Below are 18370 nucleotides of genomic sequence, written 5' to 3'. Positions count from 1 at the left end.
GAGTAATACCATCACTGGTTTTTTTTTTACTCTTGTCATTTATCCACTTTAACATTTTACAACTTCTGTCGTTCTGCTGAAATCATTGGTAAAATCAACCTCGCTGGTGGGGGACAAGTGACGTTCGGGCAGAGAATATCGCGCTTAAAGGAATTCATGAGAATCAGTCTTCAGAGTGAGGCCTAGTACTTGAATAGTCCTTCTACTAATCCATCAGACGTTACCATTTTTATTGGACATTGTTAGCTTTTAAAATTGGTGGTGAGTTAAATCCGCTTGGGATCTGGTGTAATTTTCTTTTTAAAGTGCTACCTAAAACTGCGTTAGAAGCTCTGTGCACTGGAACACGTCATTGTGGTCAGGAGATGCCTCTTTGCTGCTGTTCAGTAGCGGGAGTGATGGCAAAGGAGAGGCATTCCTGGTGCATTTAATAACCTTAATGGAGCGACTTGCTGAGAGGGCATTAGAAGATGAACCAGCAGCACAAAGGCGTTGACTCGGAACGCCAAAGAAATTGCATTTCCTGCTCTGAACTCTGATTCCAAATTCAGTACTCAGTCACCGAGGCAGGTTCAGCAGCTGCCCTGAACCAGAGTTTTTCCATCAAACATTACTTACTGGAACTCGCAATTCTTCTTCCAAGCAGAATTTTTAAAATGGCCAGATAGATGAGCTGTCGTGCTGAGTTGTACACTGTGGACACAGTGGCGGGTAATGCTGGCTTGACTGACTTGCATTTGCCACTGAGCACCATTATCGTGCCCAGTGTCCATGACTTAACCTATAGCCACTGTCCGATAGTTTCAACTAAACATTTCCCAGAAATTAAATACCTATTTAAGGAGGGTCAGGCAGAGTAAAAATTGAAATTTAGAGTCATAGAGGTTTACAGCATGGAAATAGGCCCTTCGGCCCAACTTGTCCATGCCGCCCTTTTTTATTAACCCTTAAACTAGTCCCAATTTCCCACATTTGGCCCACATCCATCTTACCCATGTAACTGCCTAAATGCTTTTTAAAAGACAAAATTGTACCTGCCTCTACTACTACCTCTGGCAGCTTGTTCCAGACACTCACCACCCTCTGTGTGAAAAAATTGTCCCTCTGGACACTTTTGTACCTCTTCCCCTCTCACCTTAAACCTATGCCCTCTAGTTTTAGACTCCCCTACCTTGTATCTTGTACCTCCCTCCTCCACTTAAACTGTGCTCTGCAAAACACCCCATTTTGAGGACCCCCACTGCCCTGTAGTATATTGGTTGTCGAATTAAACATAGACCATAGAATCCCCACAATGCAGAAGGAGGCCACCCGGCCCATCGAGTTGGCACCGACAACAATCCCACCCAGGCCCTAGCCACCTCAACCCACCTATTTACCCTAACTCCCCTGACACTAAGGGGCAATTTAGCACGGCCAATCCATCTAACCGGCACATCTTTGGACTGTGGGAGGAAACCGGAGCACCCGGAGGAAACCCACGCAGACACTGGGAGAAGGTGCAGACTCCACGCCAAGACAGTGACCCAAGGCTGGAATTGAACCCGGGTCCCTGGCGCTGAGAGGCAGCAGTGCTAACCGCTGTGCCACCCATAGAAACCAGAAGCAGGAGTAGGCAATTCAGCCCTTCGAGCCTGCTCCGCCATTCATTTTGATTATGGCTGATCATCAAATTCAATGTTCCGGAGGATTGGAGGATTGCAGATGTGGTCCCTATATTCAAGAAAGGGAACAGGGACAGCCCGGGAAATTACCGACCGGTGAGTCTAACCTCAGTGGTTGGTAAGTTGATGGAGAGGATCCTGAGAGACAGGATTTATGATCATCTAGAGAAGTTTAGTATGATCAAAAGTAGTCAGCACGGCTTTGTCAAGGGCAGGTCGTGCCTTACGAGCCTGGTTGAGTTCTTTGAAAATGTGACCAAACACATTGACGAAGGAAGAGCGGTGGATGTGGTCTATATGGACTTCAGCAAGGCGTTCGATAAGGTCCCCCATGCAAGACTTCTTGAGAAAGTGAGAGGGCATGGGATCCAAGGGGCTGTTGCCTTGTGGATCCAGAACTGGCTTGCCTGCAGAAGGCAGAGAGTGGCTGTGGAGGGGTCTTTCTCTGCATGGAGGTCAGTGACCAGTGGAGTGCCCCAGGGATCTGTTCTGGGACCCTTGCTGTTTGTCATTTTCATAAATGACCTGGATGAGGAAGTGGAGGGATGGGTTGGTAAGTTTGCTGACGACACCAAGGTAGGTGGTGTTGTGGATAGTTTGGAGGGATGTCAGAAGTTGCAGCGAGACATAGATAGAATGCAAGACTGGGCGGAGAAGTGGCAGATGGACTTCAACCCGGATAAGTGTGTGGTGATCCATTTTGGCAGATCCAATGGGATGAAGCAGCAGTATAATATGAAGGGTACCATTCTTAGCAGTGTAGAGGATCAGAAGGACCTTGGGGTCCGGGTCCATAGGACTCTTAAATCGGCCTCGCAGGTGGAGGATGCGGTCAAGAAGGCGTACGGCGTACTGGCCTTCATTAATCGAGGGATTGAGTTTAGGAGTCGGGAGATAATGCTGCAGCTTTATAGGACCCTGGTTAGACCCCACTTGGAGTACTGCGCGCAGTTCTGGTCACCTCATTACAGGAAAGATGTTGAAGCCATTGAAAGGGTGCAGAGGAGATTTACAAGGATGTTGCCTGGATTGGGGGGCATGCCTTATGAGGATAGGTTGAGGGAGCTTGGTCTCTTCTCCCTGGAGAGACGAAGGATGAGAGGTGACCTGATAGAGGTTTACAAGATGTTGAGAGGTCTGGATAGGGTAGACTCTCAGAGGCTATTTCCAAGGGCTGAAATGGTTGCTACGAGAGGCCACAGGTTTAAGGTGCTGGGGGGTAGGTACAGAGGAGATGTCAGGGGTAAGTTTTTCACTCAGAGGGTGGTGGGTGAGTGGAATCGGCTGACGTCGGTGGTGGTGGAGGCAAACTCGTTGGGGTCTTTTAAGAGACTTCTGGATGAGTACATGGGATTTAATGGGATTGAGGGCTATAGATAGGCCTAGAGGTGGGGATGTGATCGGCGCAACTTGTGGGCCGAAGGGCCTGTTTGTGCTGTGGCTTTCTATGTTCTATGTTAATGTCCTTCCCCCTTCCTCTATCTTCTCACCACACCCCCCCCCCCCCCCCCCCCCCCAATTTTCCTTGATCCCTTTAGCCCCAAGAGTAGGGTGCTCACTTAACAGAGGACTGTCACCTGTGGATCTTAACCCAACAAGAGTCAGATGGGGGTAATTGGTTTTGTATTTCTCCCCTCCTTACCGTTTGGGTCTTAAATTTACTTGACTTTTTATTTTTGTCCCTTTATCCATTCTCAGCTGTTACTGCAAAATCCTAATGTGGTGAATAATCGGCCTTTTCAATAATGAACTGATGTGACTTAACTCCCAACCTTTTGAGAATATTTTTAAAGTCTTCCTTTTCCTAGAATCATAGAATCTCTTCAGTGCAGAAGGAGGCCATTCTGCCCATCGAGACTGCACTGACAACAATCCCACCTGGCCCCTATCCCCGTAACCCCACGTATTTACCCTGCCAATCCCCCTGACGCTAGGGTCAATTTAACATGGCCAATCCACCGAACCTATACATCTTGGGACACTAAGGGGCAGTTTAGCATGGCCAATCAACCTAACATGCACGTCTTTGGAGTGTGGGAGGAAACCGGAGCACCCGGAGGAAACCCACACAGACACGGGGAGAATGTGCCTACTCCACACAGACAGTCACCCGAGGTCGGAATTGAACCCGGGGTTCCTGGCGCTGTGAGGCAGCAGTGCTAAACCACTGTGCCACCGTTATACGTGGATGGGTGAAATTTAAAAGCTTTGTTACCTGGGAAATGACCTTATCTGAAAAGAAAGCCAGGGCAGTGGCTTGAAGGCTGGAAAGAATTGTAATTTCAAATCTGTCTCAATTACCCAGATTTGTCCAGACAGAGCGATTAATCAATGTTAGAGCACATGAACAGTGACACTGCAACCGAGCTTCAGACTACCACTGAGCAATATCACAGGGGATCCGCTAGTAATTTTTAATTTAAATTATACACGCAAGGTGATGTAAAAATGAGTGCGAGAGTTATAGGCTCCGGAAAGACGCTGAAGTGAACATGAAGGGTCATGGTCTTAATTATTCGGTCTGTATTGTTATATCTCTTACTTCCTTACTTCTGTTTTAAACTGTTTTCTCTTCTCTTTTTTTTCCTTCTGCTCCTCCCTTCCTTCCTTGTCCATTTTCAGTTTCCTGTTCTTTTCTTCCAGAATGTGAACAATCACTACATTTCAGCCAAGGGGTAAATAACTGCACTTTCCTTTCTGTGGATGTCACTGTGAGACCCTTTTTTTGTTTGTATAGCAGATTCCGGAGCGGTTCTTGGTAATAGCTTTCTACGCACTTGTTAACTTAAAGCGGCATCGACTTGCGCATTTTGCAAAGCATTCTCTCTCTCATAAAACTGACAGCTGTGCACTTTGACCATTTTGGACTTTCAAATTGGGCCTTCAGTAACAAATTTGCAAAGCAAATCAGCTGAACAGGAGCGAAACCCATTCCGCAAACCTGCTGTGCTACTTTAAAATGTCCTGGAGGCTGGAACATGATTGATTTTTTTCAATTCTGCGCCAAAGTAGACATTTAAGACATTGAGAGAGAGAGCAATTAACAGGTTAAGAAACATAGAGGGCAGGATTTTATGGCCTCGCTCAGGCGAGATGGTAAAATCCCACCCGAGGCCAACGCAGATTTCCTCTGAGGTGGTAAAGTTTTGGTCGATGTTCCTACAAAGGGACATTGACTCAAATAATAAAACGTGCAACCTGAATTAAAGTTTAAAGTTCATTTATTAGTGTCATAAGTAGGCTTCGATTAATACTGCAATGAAGTCACTGTGAAAATCCCTTAGTCGCCACATTCTAATGCCTGTTTAAAGAATTTTCATTTATATAGTGTCTTTCACATCCTTGGGCGGTGTCCCAAAGAGCTTCAAGGCCAATTAATAATTTTTGAAATATAGTCGCAACTGTTTTATGGGTAGCTTGGTCCAAAAGCCACAATGACCAGCGAGTTAATCTGTATTACTGATTGGTTTGGAATAAATGTTAGCCATGGCACAAGGAGAGCTTGTAGAAGTACCTGGCTGAGTATTTGGCACGCCATAACATTCAAGGCCATGGGCCAAGTGCTGACAAATGGGATTGGGTGGGCAGGTCAGGGCCTTTCATGGGTCGGTGCAGACTCAATGGGCCGAAGGGCCTCTTCTGCACTGTAGTATTCTTGCTCTTCATCAGTTCGTGACATTGGATGCATTCCCTCCACATGAAAAGGCTAAAAAAAAACCTCAGTTCGACATCGTATCCGAAAGTCGATACCTCGAGCAATGGAGCGCTCTCAGCAATGCACTGAGCTGCCACCCTGGATTACTTGCTCAAATCTTAGTGGACACTTATGTGCCGACAGTTAAATTTACAGACTCTAAAATCGTAATGAAGCATGTAGGATTCAGTGTTCAGAAAGTAGCACTGAGCTCCACCGTAACTGCTCCCTGGACCAGAACACACAATCGAACAACTCTGACCAAAACTAACCGAGTGCCCTCGCAACATGGGTTGTAATTTATTCCATATCCAAGCTGCAAAATTGTTAAGTATTGGTTGCTGCTTGAATGTTTAAGCATTCAGTTCAATGTGATGTAAATTGAAGTTAGTGAGGGTGTAGCTAGCTAATTAATTGGGCTGATTACTTTATTGCTGTGCGTGCTCTTAACTGATATTGCCATTAATCTCAGGCCCACATTTTGTGTTTAATTGAATATCAGGTTGAGAAAGATTTGACTTTACTTTCCAGGTGCATTAGCGAGCATCTCTCATTGTGTTAGGAAGTTACAAAGTTTTATTTTTGCTGTTCCAAAATTTTCTTAACTTCCTGATGGTGATAATATATCGATCTTGCTGTATCCAGAAGTGATGATACATCTATTAAGTTTAAGTCGTAAGTTTAAGCTTATTTATTAGTGTCACAAGTAGGCTTACATTAACACTGCAATGAAGTCACTGTGAAAATCCCCCTAGTCGCCACACTCCTGTTCGCGTTCACTGAGGGAGAATTTAGCACGGCCAATGCACCCTAACCAGCAAGTCTTTCGGACTGTGGGAGGAAACCGGAGCACCCGGAGGAAACCCACGCAGACACGGGGAGATTGTGCAAACTCCACACAGACTGTGACCCATGCCAGGAATCGAACCCGGGTCCCTGGCGTTGTGAGGCAGCAGTGCTAACCCACTGTGCTGCCGTGCCGCCCACAAGACGATTAATGATGAGGGCTTCAGCAGGCTTCTGGAGATGAAAGAATATTTAAGGGCAGTCATTTTATTCTGACTGTGGGCGAACTGAGTGTAAGCGTACAGGCCAGCTGTTTGGCTTTATTTGAAGTTTATGTATTAGTGTCACAAGTAGGCTTACATTAACACTGCAATGAAGTTACTGTGAAAATCCCCTAGTCACCACACTCTGGCGCCTGTTCGGGTACACTGAGGGAGAATTTAGCACGGCCAACGCACCCTAACCAGCAGGTCTTTCGGACTGTGGGAGGAAACCCACGCAGACACGGGGAGATTGTGCAAACTCCACACAGACAGTGACCCAAGCCGGGAATCGAACCTGGGTCCCTGGCGCTGTGAGGCAGCAGTGCTAACCACTGTGTCACCGTGCTGCCCATATATATCGCTGGCCGAAGCTATTCCACCCCTTCTATCCTCTTCAGCTCTCTGCTACTGCCATACATCCAAAAAGATACAGAAAGAAGCTTAGTCATCAGTGCAACTTGCAAGTCTGGATATTGCTGTCAATGTTCTGGATTGGGCCTCGTGCTGGAACTGGTTCTGCAGTGTGTGCATTCAATGCATTGCCTTCCCTTTTAGAGAAAATGTAGATCCCTGCTGTGGCCCAGCTGGCGAGTAATTGTCTAGGCAATCTGCCATTAAAGCCGTATCCTGTCCACCTACGCCCCAGCCCTTTGTCTGTGTCCATTTCCTAAAGAATCAAAACAATTTTTTTTAAAAGTTACTTCTGTATTGGATGGCAAAGTATATTATGGTTCACTTATCCTGGTGGGTTATTTGTGTTTTTTTTTTTGCTTGCATTAATTCTAAGTACTGGCCGTCTAATACCTCAAAAAGCTGCTGTGGTGAGATTAGTAATTAAAATAATGTGGGATGGTTGTTCTTGCTCTAGAGGGAGTGCAGCGAAGGTTTACCAGGCGGATTCTGGGGATGGCGGCCCCCCCATTAATTGAAACGAACTGAGGTGCCATGTACTTATTGAGAAGCTATTGAGGAGTAATCAGTATGGACAGTGTCAGTCAGTGCTTCGAGATGGGGTGGGGGTACAGTGTTGTACAATATTGGTATAGCAAATCAGGTCTGTGTGTTCAGCACTCTGTGTAAACAGTGAGGTACCATTAACTGTGGGTGGGGGTTTCCCTTTCCCGATCGACTCCAGTCTGACAGCAACAGCGGGTGTCACTATCTGCAGCAAAGCAGGTGAGATTCCCCTTTGGTGTCCTGGCCAATATTTATCCCTCAGCCAACATTTCCCAAAACAAAATGCAGGTTCTCCACCACAGGGGCAGCACAGTGGTTAGCACTGCTGCCTCACAGCGCCAGGGACCCGGGTTCAATTCCCGCCTTGGATCGTTGTCTGTGGTGGAGTTTGCACGTCCTCCCCGTGTCAACGTGGGTTTCCTCCGGGTGCTCCGGGTTTCCTCCCGCAGTCTAAAAGATGTGCTGGTTAAGTGCATTGGCCATTATTGCCCCTTAGTTTCAGGGGGACTAGCTAGGGTAAATGCATGGGGTCATGGTGATGGGGCCTGGGTGGGATTGTGGTCGGTGCAGACTCGATGGGCCGAATGGCCTCCTTCTGCACTGTAGGATTCTATGATTCTCTGGTGCTATAATCTATTGCTGTTTATGGGAGCTTGCTATCTACAAACAGAACAACAGTGACCACACTTCAAAAATTTTATTCATGATTATAAAGCTCTTTGGAAAGTCCGGAGGTTGTGAAAGTAATTTATCAGTGCAAATCTCTGAAATAGCCTGGTAGCATTTGCTGTTGAGGCTCCCAAACTACTAAAAGGTGTCATGAATGAAGTAAAGGGAAATGTGCATAATCCGTCTTCAGTGAAGAAATCAACATTTTGAGGAGGACAGTAAAACAGGAGGCAAGGGAAGAGTATTCCCATATTACTGTAATGACTAGTCTCATCGGTGCCTTGATGTTCATTCCTGATTGAAGGTGTTTTTTAAGGGTGGTACAGTGGTTAGATCTGCTGCCTCACAGCGCCAGGGACCTGGATTCAGTTCCGGTGTCCAGAGACTGTGCAAACTCCAACACATTCTCCCCCATGTCTGCATGGGTTTCCTCCAGGTGCTCCGGTTTCCTCCCACAATCCAAAAGATGTGTAGGTTAGGTGGATTGGCCTTGCTAAATTGTCCCTTGGTGTCCAAAGATGTGCAGGTTAGGTGGATTGGCCATGCTAAATTGCCCCTTAGTGATCCAAGATATATAGGTTAGGAGGATTAGTGGGGTATATATGTGGTTATGGGTAAGCCTGAGTAAGAATGGTGCACACACGATGGGCTGAATGGCCTCCTCCTTCACTGTAGGGATTCTATGAATCTAAGAATCACTGGTGCATATTGTTAATGCAGTCATACCTTTTATAAGAAAAAAACCTTCACCAAAGAAACCTCTTTTTTACAAACCTCTTTACTGAAAACTTGTACAGTTGTATAATAAAACGTTCACTTAGCTCCATCTGGTGTTCTAAAGTATGCTTCGAATAGCAGGTGGAGAAAAGAGGGAAAGCTGTTGTTTACATTGAGTTCTACTGAAAATGTCTAAATCTGACCAACACACAGTATTCTAGGCCGATCTTGATGTTGGCTTACACCTGAGGGAGGGTGGATTTGATTTCAGTGAAAAGTTTAAAAGTCTATTTATTAGTGCCACAAATAGGCTTACATTAACACTGCAATGAAGTTACTGAGAAAATCCCCCAGTTGCCACACTCCGGCGCCTGTTCGGGTACACTGAGGGAGAATTTAGCATGGCCAATGCACCCTAACCAGCACGTCTTTCGGACTGTGGGAGGAAACCAGAGCACCCGGAGGAAACCCACGCAGACACAGGGGAGAATGTGCAGACACCACACAGACAGTGACCCAAGCCGGGAATCAAACCCAGGTCCCTGGCGCTGCGAGGCAGCAGTGCTAACCACTGTGCTACCGTGCTGTCCCATAGTGTGAAAGGGAAGAGGCAGTTCAGACTTGTAGAGATATAAATCTTCAATTTTTTAGCCTTCACATGTTTGTTAGGTTGGATATTCAATGTTATTAACTAGAGTAAGTGATATGCAATACTGTATATCTGGAGATATGATGTGGAGATGCCGGCATTGGACTGGGGTAAACACAGTAAGAGTTTTAACAACACCAGGTTAAAGTCCAACAGGCTTATTTGCTTTCGGAGCGCTGCTCCTTCGTCAGATGGAGTGGATATCTGCTCTCAGTAAGAAGTTTAACAACACCAGGTTAAAGTCCAACAGGTTTATTTGGTAGCAAAAGCCACACAAGCTTTTAAAGCTACCAATAAAGCTACCAAATAAACCTGTTGGACTTTAACCTGGTGTTGTTAAACTTCTTACTGTGTTTACCCCAGTCCAACGCCGGCATCTCCACATCATATCTGCTCTCAAACAGGGCATACAGAGACACAAAATCAAGTTACAGAATACTGATTAGAATGCGAATCTTTGTGTGGGGGAGCACTTCAGCGGTCACGGGCATTCAGCCTCTGATCTTCGGGTAAGCGTTCACGACAGCGCAGAGTCACTGAACAGAAACTGAAAGCCAAGTTCCACACACATGAGGACGGCCTAAACCGGGATGTTGGGTTCATGTCACACTATCGGTAACACCCACAGCTGCCTCCTGGACTTGCAGAATCTCACTGGCTGTTCTGTCTGGAGACAATACACATCTCTTAAGACCTGATCAGCTGTAAAGATTCGCATTCTAATCAGTATTCTGTAACTTGATTTTGTGTCTCTGTGCCCTGTTTGAGAGCAGATTTCCACTCCATCTGAGGAAGGAGCAGCACTCCGAAAGCTAATGGCATTTGCTACCAAATAAACCTGTTGGACTTTAACCTGGTGTTGTTAAAACTCTACCTGGAGATAAACCGCCTAATCTTGCAGGAGAAAAGCTTATGTACCTACACAAAACTGATTAATCATATCAATGTTATAGACTGCAGCTATTTTGTTTGCACCTTTAAAAATCTTTTCTAACTTTAACATCATGTGTAATTTATTTCCACAGCCCATCTCTTTACATCCAGTTTAAACACGTTATTGTCTCCTTTCACAGCTTTTGGTATTTCCAAGGGCACATTCCTTAAATTTGGTGTTTGTAATCTTGTAAAGATGTTTATGGTAGAAATGTTTATTTTTTTTGCACGCTCCCCGACCAAATCTGTTAGCTTAAATGGGAGTAAAGGTGAGCAAGTCAATTTGCTGAGCATTCGGTGGAGATTGAATATTGCAGCGATGATTTACTGTGCAATAGCACCCTCCACCTGGAAGTTTTGAGCATTACATAAGAACATAACATAAGAAATAGGAGCAGGAGTAGGCCATCCAGCCCCTCGAGCCTGCCCCGCCATTCAATAAGATCATGGCTGATCTGAAGTGGATCAGTTCCACTTACCCGCCTGATCCCCATAACCCCTAATTCCCTTACCGATCAGGAATCCATCTATCCGTGATTTAAACACATTCAACGAGGTAGCCTCCACCACTTCAGTGGGCAGAGAATTCCAGAGATTCACCAAACACAGTTGCTCCTCCAATCTGTTAGGACAGTATTCTACCACAAAGAGCCTTTTGCTACAGTAATATTGACTCTACAAAAAAGTTTTATTTTAATTGAAACCCATCTTGATCTGTACTTGTATATCTATTTGTATTCCATGTCACTCTCTTTGTATAAGCTGACTTCATATTACTGAGTGCTTTTTTCATTTCGTATAAATAGCAATCCCCAGCACAAAGCAATTTTTGTGTATTCGGTCTTACTTGAAGTAGTCCTGCTTTCTGGGGATTGTTTCTCGAGTGGGGAGGCGATGGCCTAGTGGTATTATCGCTAGATTGTTAATCCAGAAACTCAGCTAATGTTCTGGGGACCCGGGTTCGAATCCCGCCACGGCAGATGGTGGAATTTGAATTCAATAAACCTATCTGGAATTAAGAATCTACTGATGACCATGAAACCATTGTTGGAAAAACCCATCTGGTTCCCTTCAGGGAAGGAAATCTGCCGCCCTTACCCAGTCTGGCCTACATGTGACTCCAAAGCAATGTGGTTGACTCTCAACTGCCCTCGGGCAACTAGGGATGGGCAATAAATGCTGGCCCAGCCAGCAAGGATTAAAAATTATTTTTTTTAAAAAGATCTTGCTGCTGATAATTTTTCACTCCAATCTTTTGTCTAGGGTCCTGAAAAGTCACGTTCACAGCTGCTGATCATGGACCGGGGCCATGACCCAGTGTCACCAATCCTGCATGAGTTGACCCTGCAAGCAATGGCCTATGATTTGTTACCGATTGATCAGGATATTTATTCGTAAGTTTTTAAAGAAAAAAAGTTGCATTGCATTGCAGCTTCATCCAAAGTTTCCCGTTACCCTGTTCTGTGGCGCATTGTACTAAAAGTAACGAGGGGGTGATTTGCCTTTTAGCATGTGCAGTAATCACCAAGCCAGGCAATAACTTTCGCAGTGGCTAAATGGAGCTTTCTCAACCCTCCGCTGAATTGTGTCATCTTCAATGACGTGAGTCACTGATTGGAGTGCAGCACCGCTGCACCGGGTTCCCTGCAAGGCCCCCATTTTCATGCTGATTTGCTGTCTTGGCCAGAGAGCGCAAACGGTTCAGGAATGCCCCATTCGGCACGGTAGCACAGTGGTTAGCACTGCTGCTTCACAGCTCCAGGGTCCCGAGTTCAATTCCCAGCTTGGGTCACTGTCTGTGTGGAGTTTGCACATTCTCCTCGTGTTTGCGTGGGTTTCCTCCGGGTGCTCCGGTTTCCTCCCACAGTCCAAAGATGTGCGGGTTAGGTTGATTGGCCAGGTTAAAATTGCCCCTGAGATGCGTAGGTTAGAGGGATTAGTGGGTAAATATGTGGGGGTAGGGCCTGGGTGGGATTGCGGTCGGTGCAGACTCGATGGGCCGAATGGCCTCCTTCTGCACTGTAGGGTTTCTATGATTTCTTCTATGATTTCTATGTGGGTGCAGCAGGATGGAGCCACATGGACAGGCCTGTGGGATCCGTAATGAGGAAGTAGGTTGGTTTAACGGTGGCATGTTGGTTCCATTCCTGCTGCCGTCGGGCCTCTGCTGTTATTCCCTGGCACGGTGGCCTTAGCCATGCAGGCTGGTGTGATGGGAAACAAGCAGCAGACGGATTGGTATGGCCTTTGTGTAATGGCAGATCTGGGTTGATGTGAACATTCTCATTGAGGATGTTGATGTGTACAGTAATAGCAATTTAACGATATGTACAGTAATGGCCAATTTAAACAGCGTTTAAAACGTTCCACTCGAGATCTAGGAGAGGTTTTGTTGCTAGTTTATTGTGTATTCCAGAGGACATTATTAGTGTTAATAGTAGCTGTTCAGGGCTCCATTATTAACATTATAAAATTCTTTTGGTTTTAGCTATTTAGTGTTTCAATGTAAAGATTTCTTGGCTACTTGTTATCTGAGAGTAGGATAGGATCCCTACAGTGCAGAAGGAGGCCATTCGGCCCATTGAGTCTGCACCCATTCTCTGACAGAGTATCGTACCCAGGCACACCACCCCACCCTATCCCATAGCTAATCCATCTAACCTACACATCTTGGGGAAACTAAGGGGCAATTTAGCATGGCCAATCCACCTAACCTGCACATCTTTGGACACTGAGGGAGAATTTAGCATGGCCAGTGCATCTAACTAGCATGTCTTTCGGACTGTGGAAGGAAACCAGAGCACCTGGAGGAAACCCACACGGAGAGAGAACGTGCAAACTCCGCACAGACAGTGACCCAAGGCTGGAATGGGACCCAGATCCCTGGAGCTGTGAGGCAGCAGTGCCTGCCACTGTGGTGCACTGGTAGTGCAGATGTTGAAATTGTATGTTGTTGGGTAGGAGAAGAGAAAACGGAAACGATATGCATGTTGGAAGAGTTCCATTATGATTTCTTTGCAGTATTTCTGCATAAACGTTTAGAGATCTTGTTGCTTTCTTTTTCAGGTACGAGACGACAGGGGTTGCAGAATCTCGGGTAAAAGACACTCTCCTTGATGAGGACGATGAGCTGTGGCACCAGCTGCGTCACATGCACATTGCTGATGTCTCCAAGTAAGTTATTGAACATATTTACCTCCTGGTGTTAGGCATGGCTCAGTGACGGCTCTGTGGCAGTTCAAGCTGCACTCTCGACACTTGAGCACGAGATCCGGGTTGGCGTTCCATTTCCACCTGGTTTAGGTGCATTGGCCATGCTAAATTCTCCCTCCGTGTACCCAAACAGGTGCCGGAGTGTGGCGGCTGGGGGATTTTCACAGTAACTTCATTGCAGTGTTAATGTAAGCCGACTTGTGACACTAATAAATAAACTTTAAGCAGTGCGATATTGAGGGAATGCGGCACTGTCAGAGGCGTTTCCTTTTGAACGAGATGTTAAACTCGGGGGCCCTGTCTTATCTCTTGGGTGGAGACATATAAAAATAATCTGATGCCACCGTTTTGAAGAAGAACAGAGGAGTTCTCCCCAACGATAATAAAAACAGAAGGTGCTGGGAAAACTTAGCAAACCTGGCAGCGTTTGTGGAGAGAGAAACAGATTTAAAGTTTAGGGTCTGTATGATGACTCTTTGGAGCAAAAAGCCCGAAAACAAATTAGCCAGTCATTATTGTATTACTATTTTTAAAAAATTTTATTCCATCCATTACCATATTGAATCCAATTCATGATCCCCACAAGAGAGACAAACAAGATCCAAGCTGACAAAAGGAGACCTTTCACCCCATCCTGGGCTTCATCTGACATTTCACCTTAGCCAAAAAGCTGAGATGGCTTTGAAAAATTGCACCAGGCGACGTCTTGGTTTACCCTCATTGGCTACCCTGATCATTGATTCTACCCTAGCTGGGGAGATCTTTACAACTGTGACTATACTTAAAAAAATATTTAATCAGTTGTAAATTCTCCCCGTGTCTGCGTGGGTTTCCTCCGGGTGTTCCAGTTTCCCCCCTCAGTCCAAAGTTGTGCGGGTTAGGTTGATTGGCCGTGCTAAATTGCCCCTAATGTCAAAGGGAATTAGCAGGGTAAATATGTGGGGTTATGGGGATAGGGCTTAAGTGGGATTGTTGTCGGTGCAGACTCAATGGGCCGAATACCCTCTTTCTGCACTGTAGGGATTCTATGAACTGCTTTGGGATGTCCTGCGGTCACGAAAGGTGCTATGTAAATGCAAGTTTAGAAAAAGGCGTGGATCTCTTCTGCTCACGGTAGCAGTTTTGCAAGCACTGCCATTGTCTCTAGCCTAGTCCTGACAGTATCTGACTTCTTCCAAGCAGATTGTCAGGTGGCATAGTGGTATTGACAATGGGCTAGTAATCCAGAGACCCAGGGTAATGCTCTGGGGGGTTCCAGGTTCGACCCACCAAGACAGATGATGAAATTTGAATCCCACAAGAATCTCAATTGTCGTAAAAATCCATCTGGTTCATTAACGTCCTTTAGGGAAGGAAATCTGCCATCCTTAACTGGTGTTACTTATTATTCCATCCCAGGAATCAGCCTGGTAAACTCCCTCTACAGCAAGGACATTCTTCTTCACATAAGGGCTCCAGTTTCACAGCAATGTGGCTGAGTCTTAAATGCCCTCTGAAATGGCGTAGCCACTCAGATCAAGGGCAGTAGGGATGGGCAATAAATGTTGGCCCGACCAGCGATGCGCGCATCTCCTGAATAAATGTCATTATCGCAACGCTGAGCCTGACTCACCTGATGAAGGAGCAGCACTCAAGTGCGTGATTCCAAATAAACCTGTTGGACTTTAACTTGGTGTTGTGAGACTTCTTACTGTGCCCACCTCAGTCCAACGCCGGCATCCCCACCCCAATATAATCTTAATCGACTTAGTCTCTCCTCATATGACAGACCTGCCATCCCAGGAATCAGCCTGGTAAACCTTCGCTGTACTCCCTCTATAGCAAGGACATCCTTCCTCGGATGAGGACACCAAAACTGCACACAGTACTCCAGGTGTGGCCTTGCCAATGCCCTGTATAAGTGCAGTAAAACATCCCTATCCCTACACTCAAATCCTCTCGCTATGAAGGCCGATATACCATTTGCCGCCTTTACTGCCTGCTGTACTTGCGCGCTTGCTTTCAGCGACTGATGCACAAGGACAGTAAGGCCTCGCTGAGTATCCACCCCTCTCAATTTATACCCATTCAAGTAACAATATAGTGTAATAATATAGACTTCTCAAACTACATCCAGGGAGCACTTCTAAAGCACTGGAAATTTATACTGCTTTGAATGTACATGTCCTGCTGTGCTGAGTAAGTTTAAAAATGTCACAGCTCAATGCATTGTATAAATGGACATGTGAAACTCCTCTCTCCTGAGATTTTGATTTGTAGACAGGTTCTGCAAAGCTGGGCCATTAGTATAAATACATCATTTAACCACATACCGTTAAGTAGATTGCTTATTTCCATGCAGAAGCCTGCACAAGTGTATATCAGCCTTGTATGTTGTTTTTTCTCCTAAATGTACAGAAAAGTGACAGAGTTATTAAAGACATTCTGTGAAAGCAAAAGAATGACAACTGATAAGGTGAGCAGCCATTTTCTTGAATGTTGTTTGACAATTCCCCTTACCCCTGCCCAATACACACACTCTTAATTCTGGATCCAATTTTAAAATCCCTCTCACTTTTTTTTCGTTGCAGTGGGGGGGCAGTTGGGTTGCACGGTAGAGCACACAAAGCAGGGAACACCAGTTTTGAGACTGAAAGGTGCCACATTGTAGTGAAAGTACTTGCACCATCTACACGTGATGTGCGGAGAGAAAGCTATGCTGATAAGTTGGGCCGAGGTAAATGGAACAGGGGGATTGAGTATAAATTACAGCACAGATTAGTTGGAAAACCTGGTCCCTTTTCATAGAATCCCTGCAGTGCAGGAGGAGGCCATTCGGCCCATCGAGCCTGCGCTGACAAAATCCTCACCCAGGCTGTATCCCCGTAAACCCACGTATTTACCCTGCTGATCCCCTGACGCTAAGGGTGGGATTTTACGACCTCGCTTGGGCGAGGCTCGTAAAAATCCTGCCCGAGGCCAACGGAGAATTCCGTCCTGTGAGTCTCGCGCGCAGCAGTAAAATTCTGGCTTAAGAGGCAATTTAGCACGGCCAATCCCCCTAACCTGCACATCTTTGGACACTAAGGGGCAATTTGGCACGGCCAATCCCCCTAACCCGCACATCTTTGGACTGTGGGAGGAAACCGGAGCACCCAGAGGAAACCCACACAGACATGGGGAGAACATGCAAACTCCGCACAGTGACCCAAGGCCAGAATTGAACCCGGGTCCCTGACACTGAGGCAGCAGCACTAAATTTCTTTGCTACTATTGTATGAACCGCAGTTCTTTTTTTGACTGACTAGATGTATTTTGTATCTTTCAAACTCGCTCTTCTGCATGGGTCATATAAAGAAATATGATCTAATTTTGATTCTTTCTTATCTAACGTTGCTCTACATTTTTGTAAAGCAAGTATATTCACGCTGCAGTATTGAAGTTGCGTGACATGCAGTAGACATATTACTGAATGTGGCAACATCCTGAAGCAATAAGCCGCATGCAAAATGCCTCCTGGGTTTCTTGTTCTCGTCAATGAGAGGAACACAACGCTATTTAATGTTTACTTGGAACTATTGGAGGCAGCAGTGCCGGCTGATAATCCAGTGTTCTGACAGTACATGCCGTGAAAATTGACCTGTGACGTTCTACCCACTGTCAGTGACATTGCTGCCAGACCCACGTCCATTTCTCTCTGCCTAATCGGTGCAGAATCACCACCTTACACGTTTCGGTATGTGAAGATTATCACTAGGCTACGAATCCAGAAACTCAACTAATGTTCTGGGGACCCGGGTTCGAATCCCGCCACGGCAGATGGTGGAATTTGAATTCAATAAAAGAAAAAATCCGGAATTAAGAATCTACTGATGACCATGAAACCACTGTCAATTGTTGTAAAAATCCATCTGGTTCACTAATGTCCTTTTAGGGAAGGAAATCTGCCGTCCTTACCCGGTCTGGCCTACATGTGACTCCAGAGCCACAGCAATGTGGTTGACTCTCAATTGTCCTCTGAAATGGCCTAGCAAGCCACTCAGTTGTACAAGGGCAACTAGGGAATGGGCAATAAATGCTAGCCAGCCAGCGACGCCCAGGTCCCATGAATGAATAAGGAAAAAGAGAAAGGAATGGAAGGGATTGTGGGTGGGGTGAGATGAGGAGAATGGGGTGAAAATGTAGGGGTCGGTGGGGGGGGGAGCATGGCGGCACAGTGGTTAGCCTCACAGTGCTAGGGACCCGGGTTCAATTCCAGCCTCGGGTGATTGTGTGTGTAGGGTTTGCATCTTCTCCCCATATCTGCGTGGGTTTCCTCCGATTTCCTCCCAGTCACAAAGGTGTGTGGGTTAGATTGATAGTAAATTGCCCTTAGTGTCAGGGGGACTAGCAAGGTAAATACGTGGGTTACTGGGAATGTACCTGGGTGGGATTGTTGTCGGTGTAGGCTCAATGGGCCAAATGGCCTCCTTATGCACTGTAGGGATTCTAAGGCTGTTCGTCCTGTCCTTTTTCATTCATCCAGGAAGATCCTACATTTACCCATTCTGTTTCTCCCAAACCCCATTGCCTATGGTTCCTTAAATTATTCAGGATTTTTACTTCCATTACGCTATCTTCAAGTCCATATATCGTTGACAAGATGTTCTTGGTATCCAACTAAAATTTACCATGTACTCATTTTAACCAGTGACCCCTTACTCTTATTGCAATTGTTTTAAAATAATATCCTGGATCCACCCCCTTACAAAGATCCTTTGAGGCCTCCTTTCCGAGTGAAAACCCAAGCTTCTGCCGACACTTCCTGATAACTCGGGCCTTTCGCCTATTTCGAAATCAGCATCTT

General features: G+C 45.9%; 1 protein-coding gene across 2 annotated transcripts in view; it reads left to right on the top strand.

Moving 5' to 3' along the window:
- Positions 1-18370, top strand: part of stxbp2 (syntaxin binding protein 2) — an 82650-nt gene that overhangs the window by 43445 nt on the left and 20835 nt on the right. For both annotated transcript variants that reach the window (XR_013500132.1, XM_078234916.1), the window contains exons 9-11: positions 11596-11726; positions 13399-13506; positions 15943-16000. Coding sequence is in view for 1 of the 2 variants with exons in the window: in XM_078234916.1 (XP_078091042.1) it covers positions 11596-11726; positions 13399-13506; positions 15943-16000 (297 nt within the window). In the remaining variant the exon portion in view is untranslated. The remainder of the gene's footprint in view (positions 1-11595; positions 11727-13398; positions 13507-15942; positions 16001-18370) is intronic.

The sequence above is a fragment of the Mustelus asterias genome, chromosome 19 (assembly GCF_964213995.1).
Source record: "Mustelus asterias chromosome 19, sMusAst1.hap1.1, whole genome shotgun sequence".
NCBI lineage: Eukaryota > Metazoa > Chordata > Chondrichthyes > Carcharhiniformes > Triakidae > Mustelus > Mustelus asterias.
This window is presented reverse-complemented; position numbering and strand designations above follow the sequence as displayed.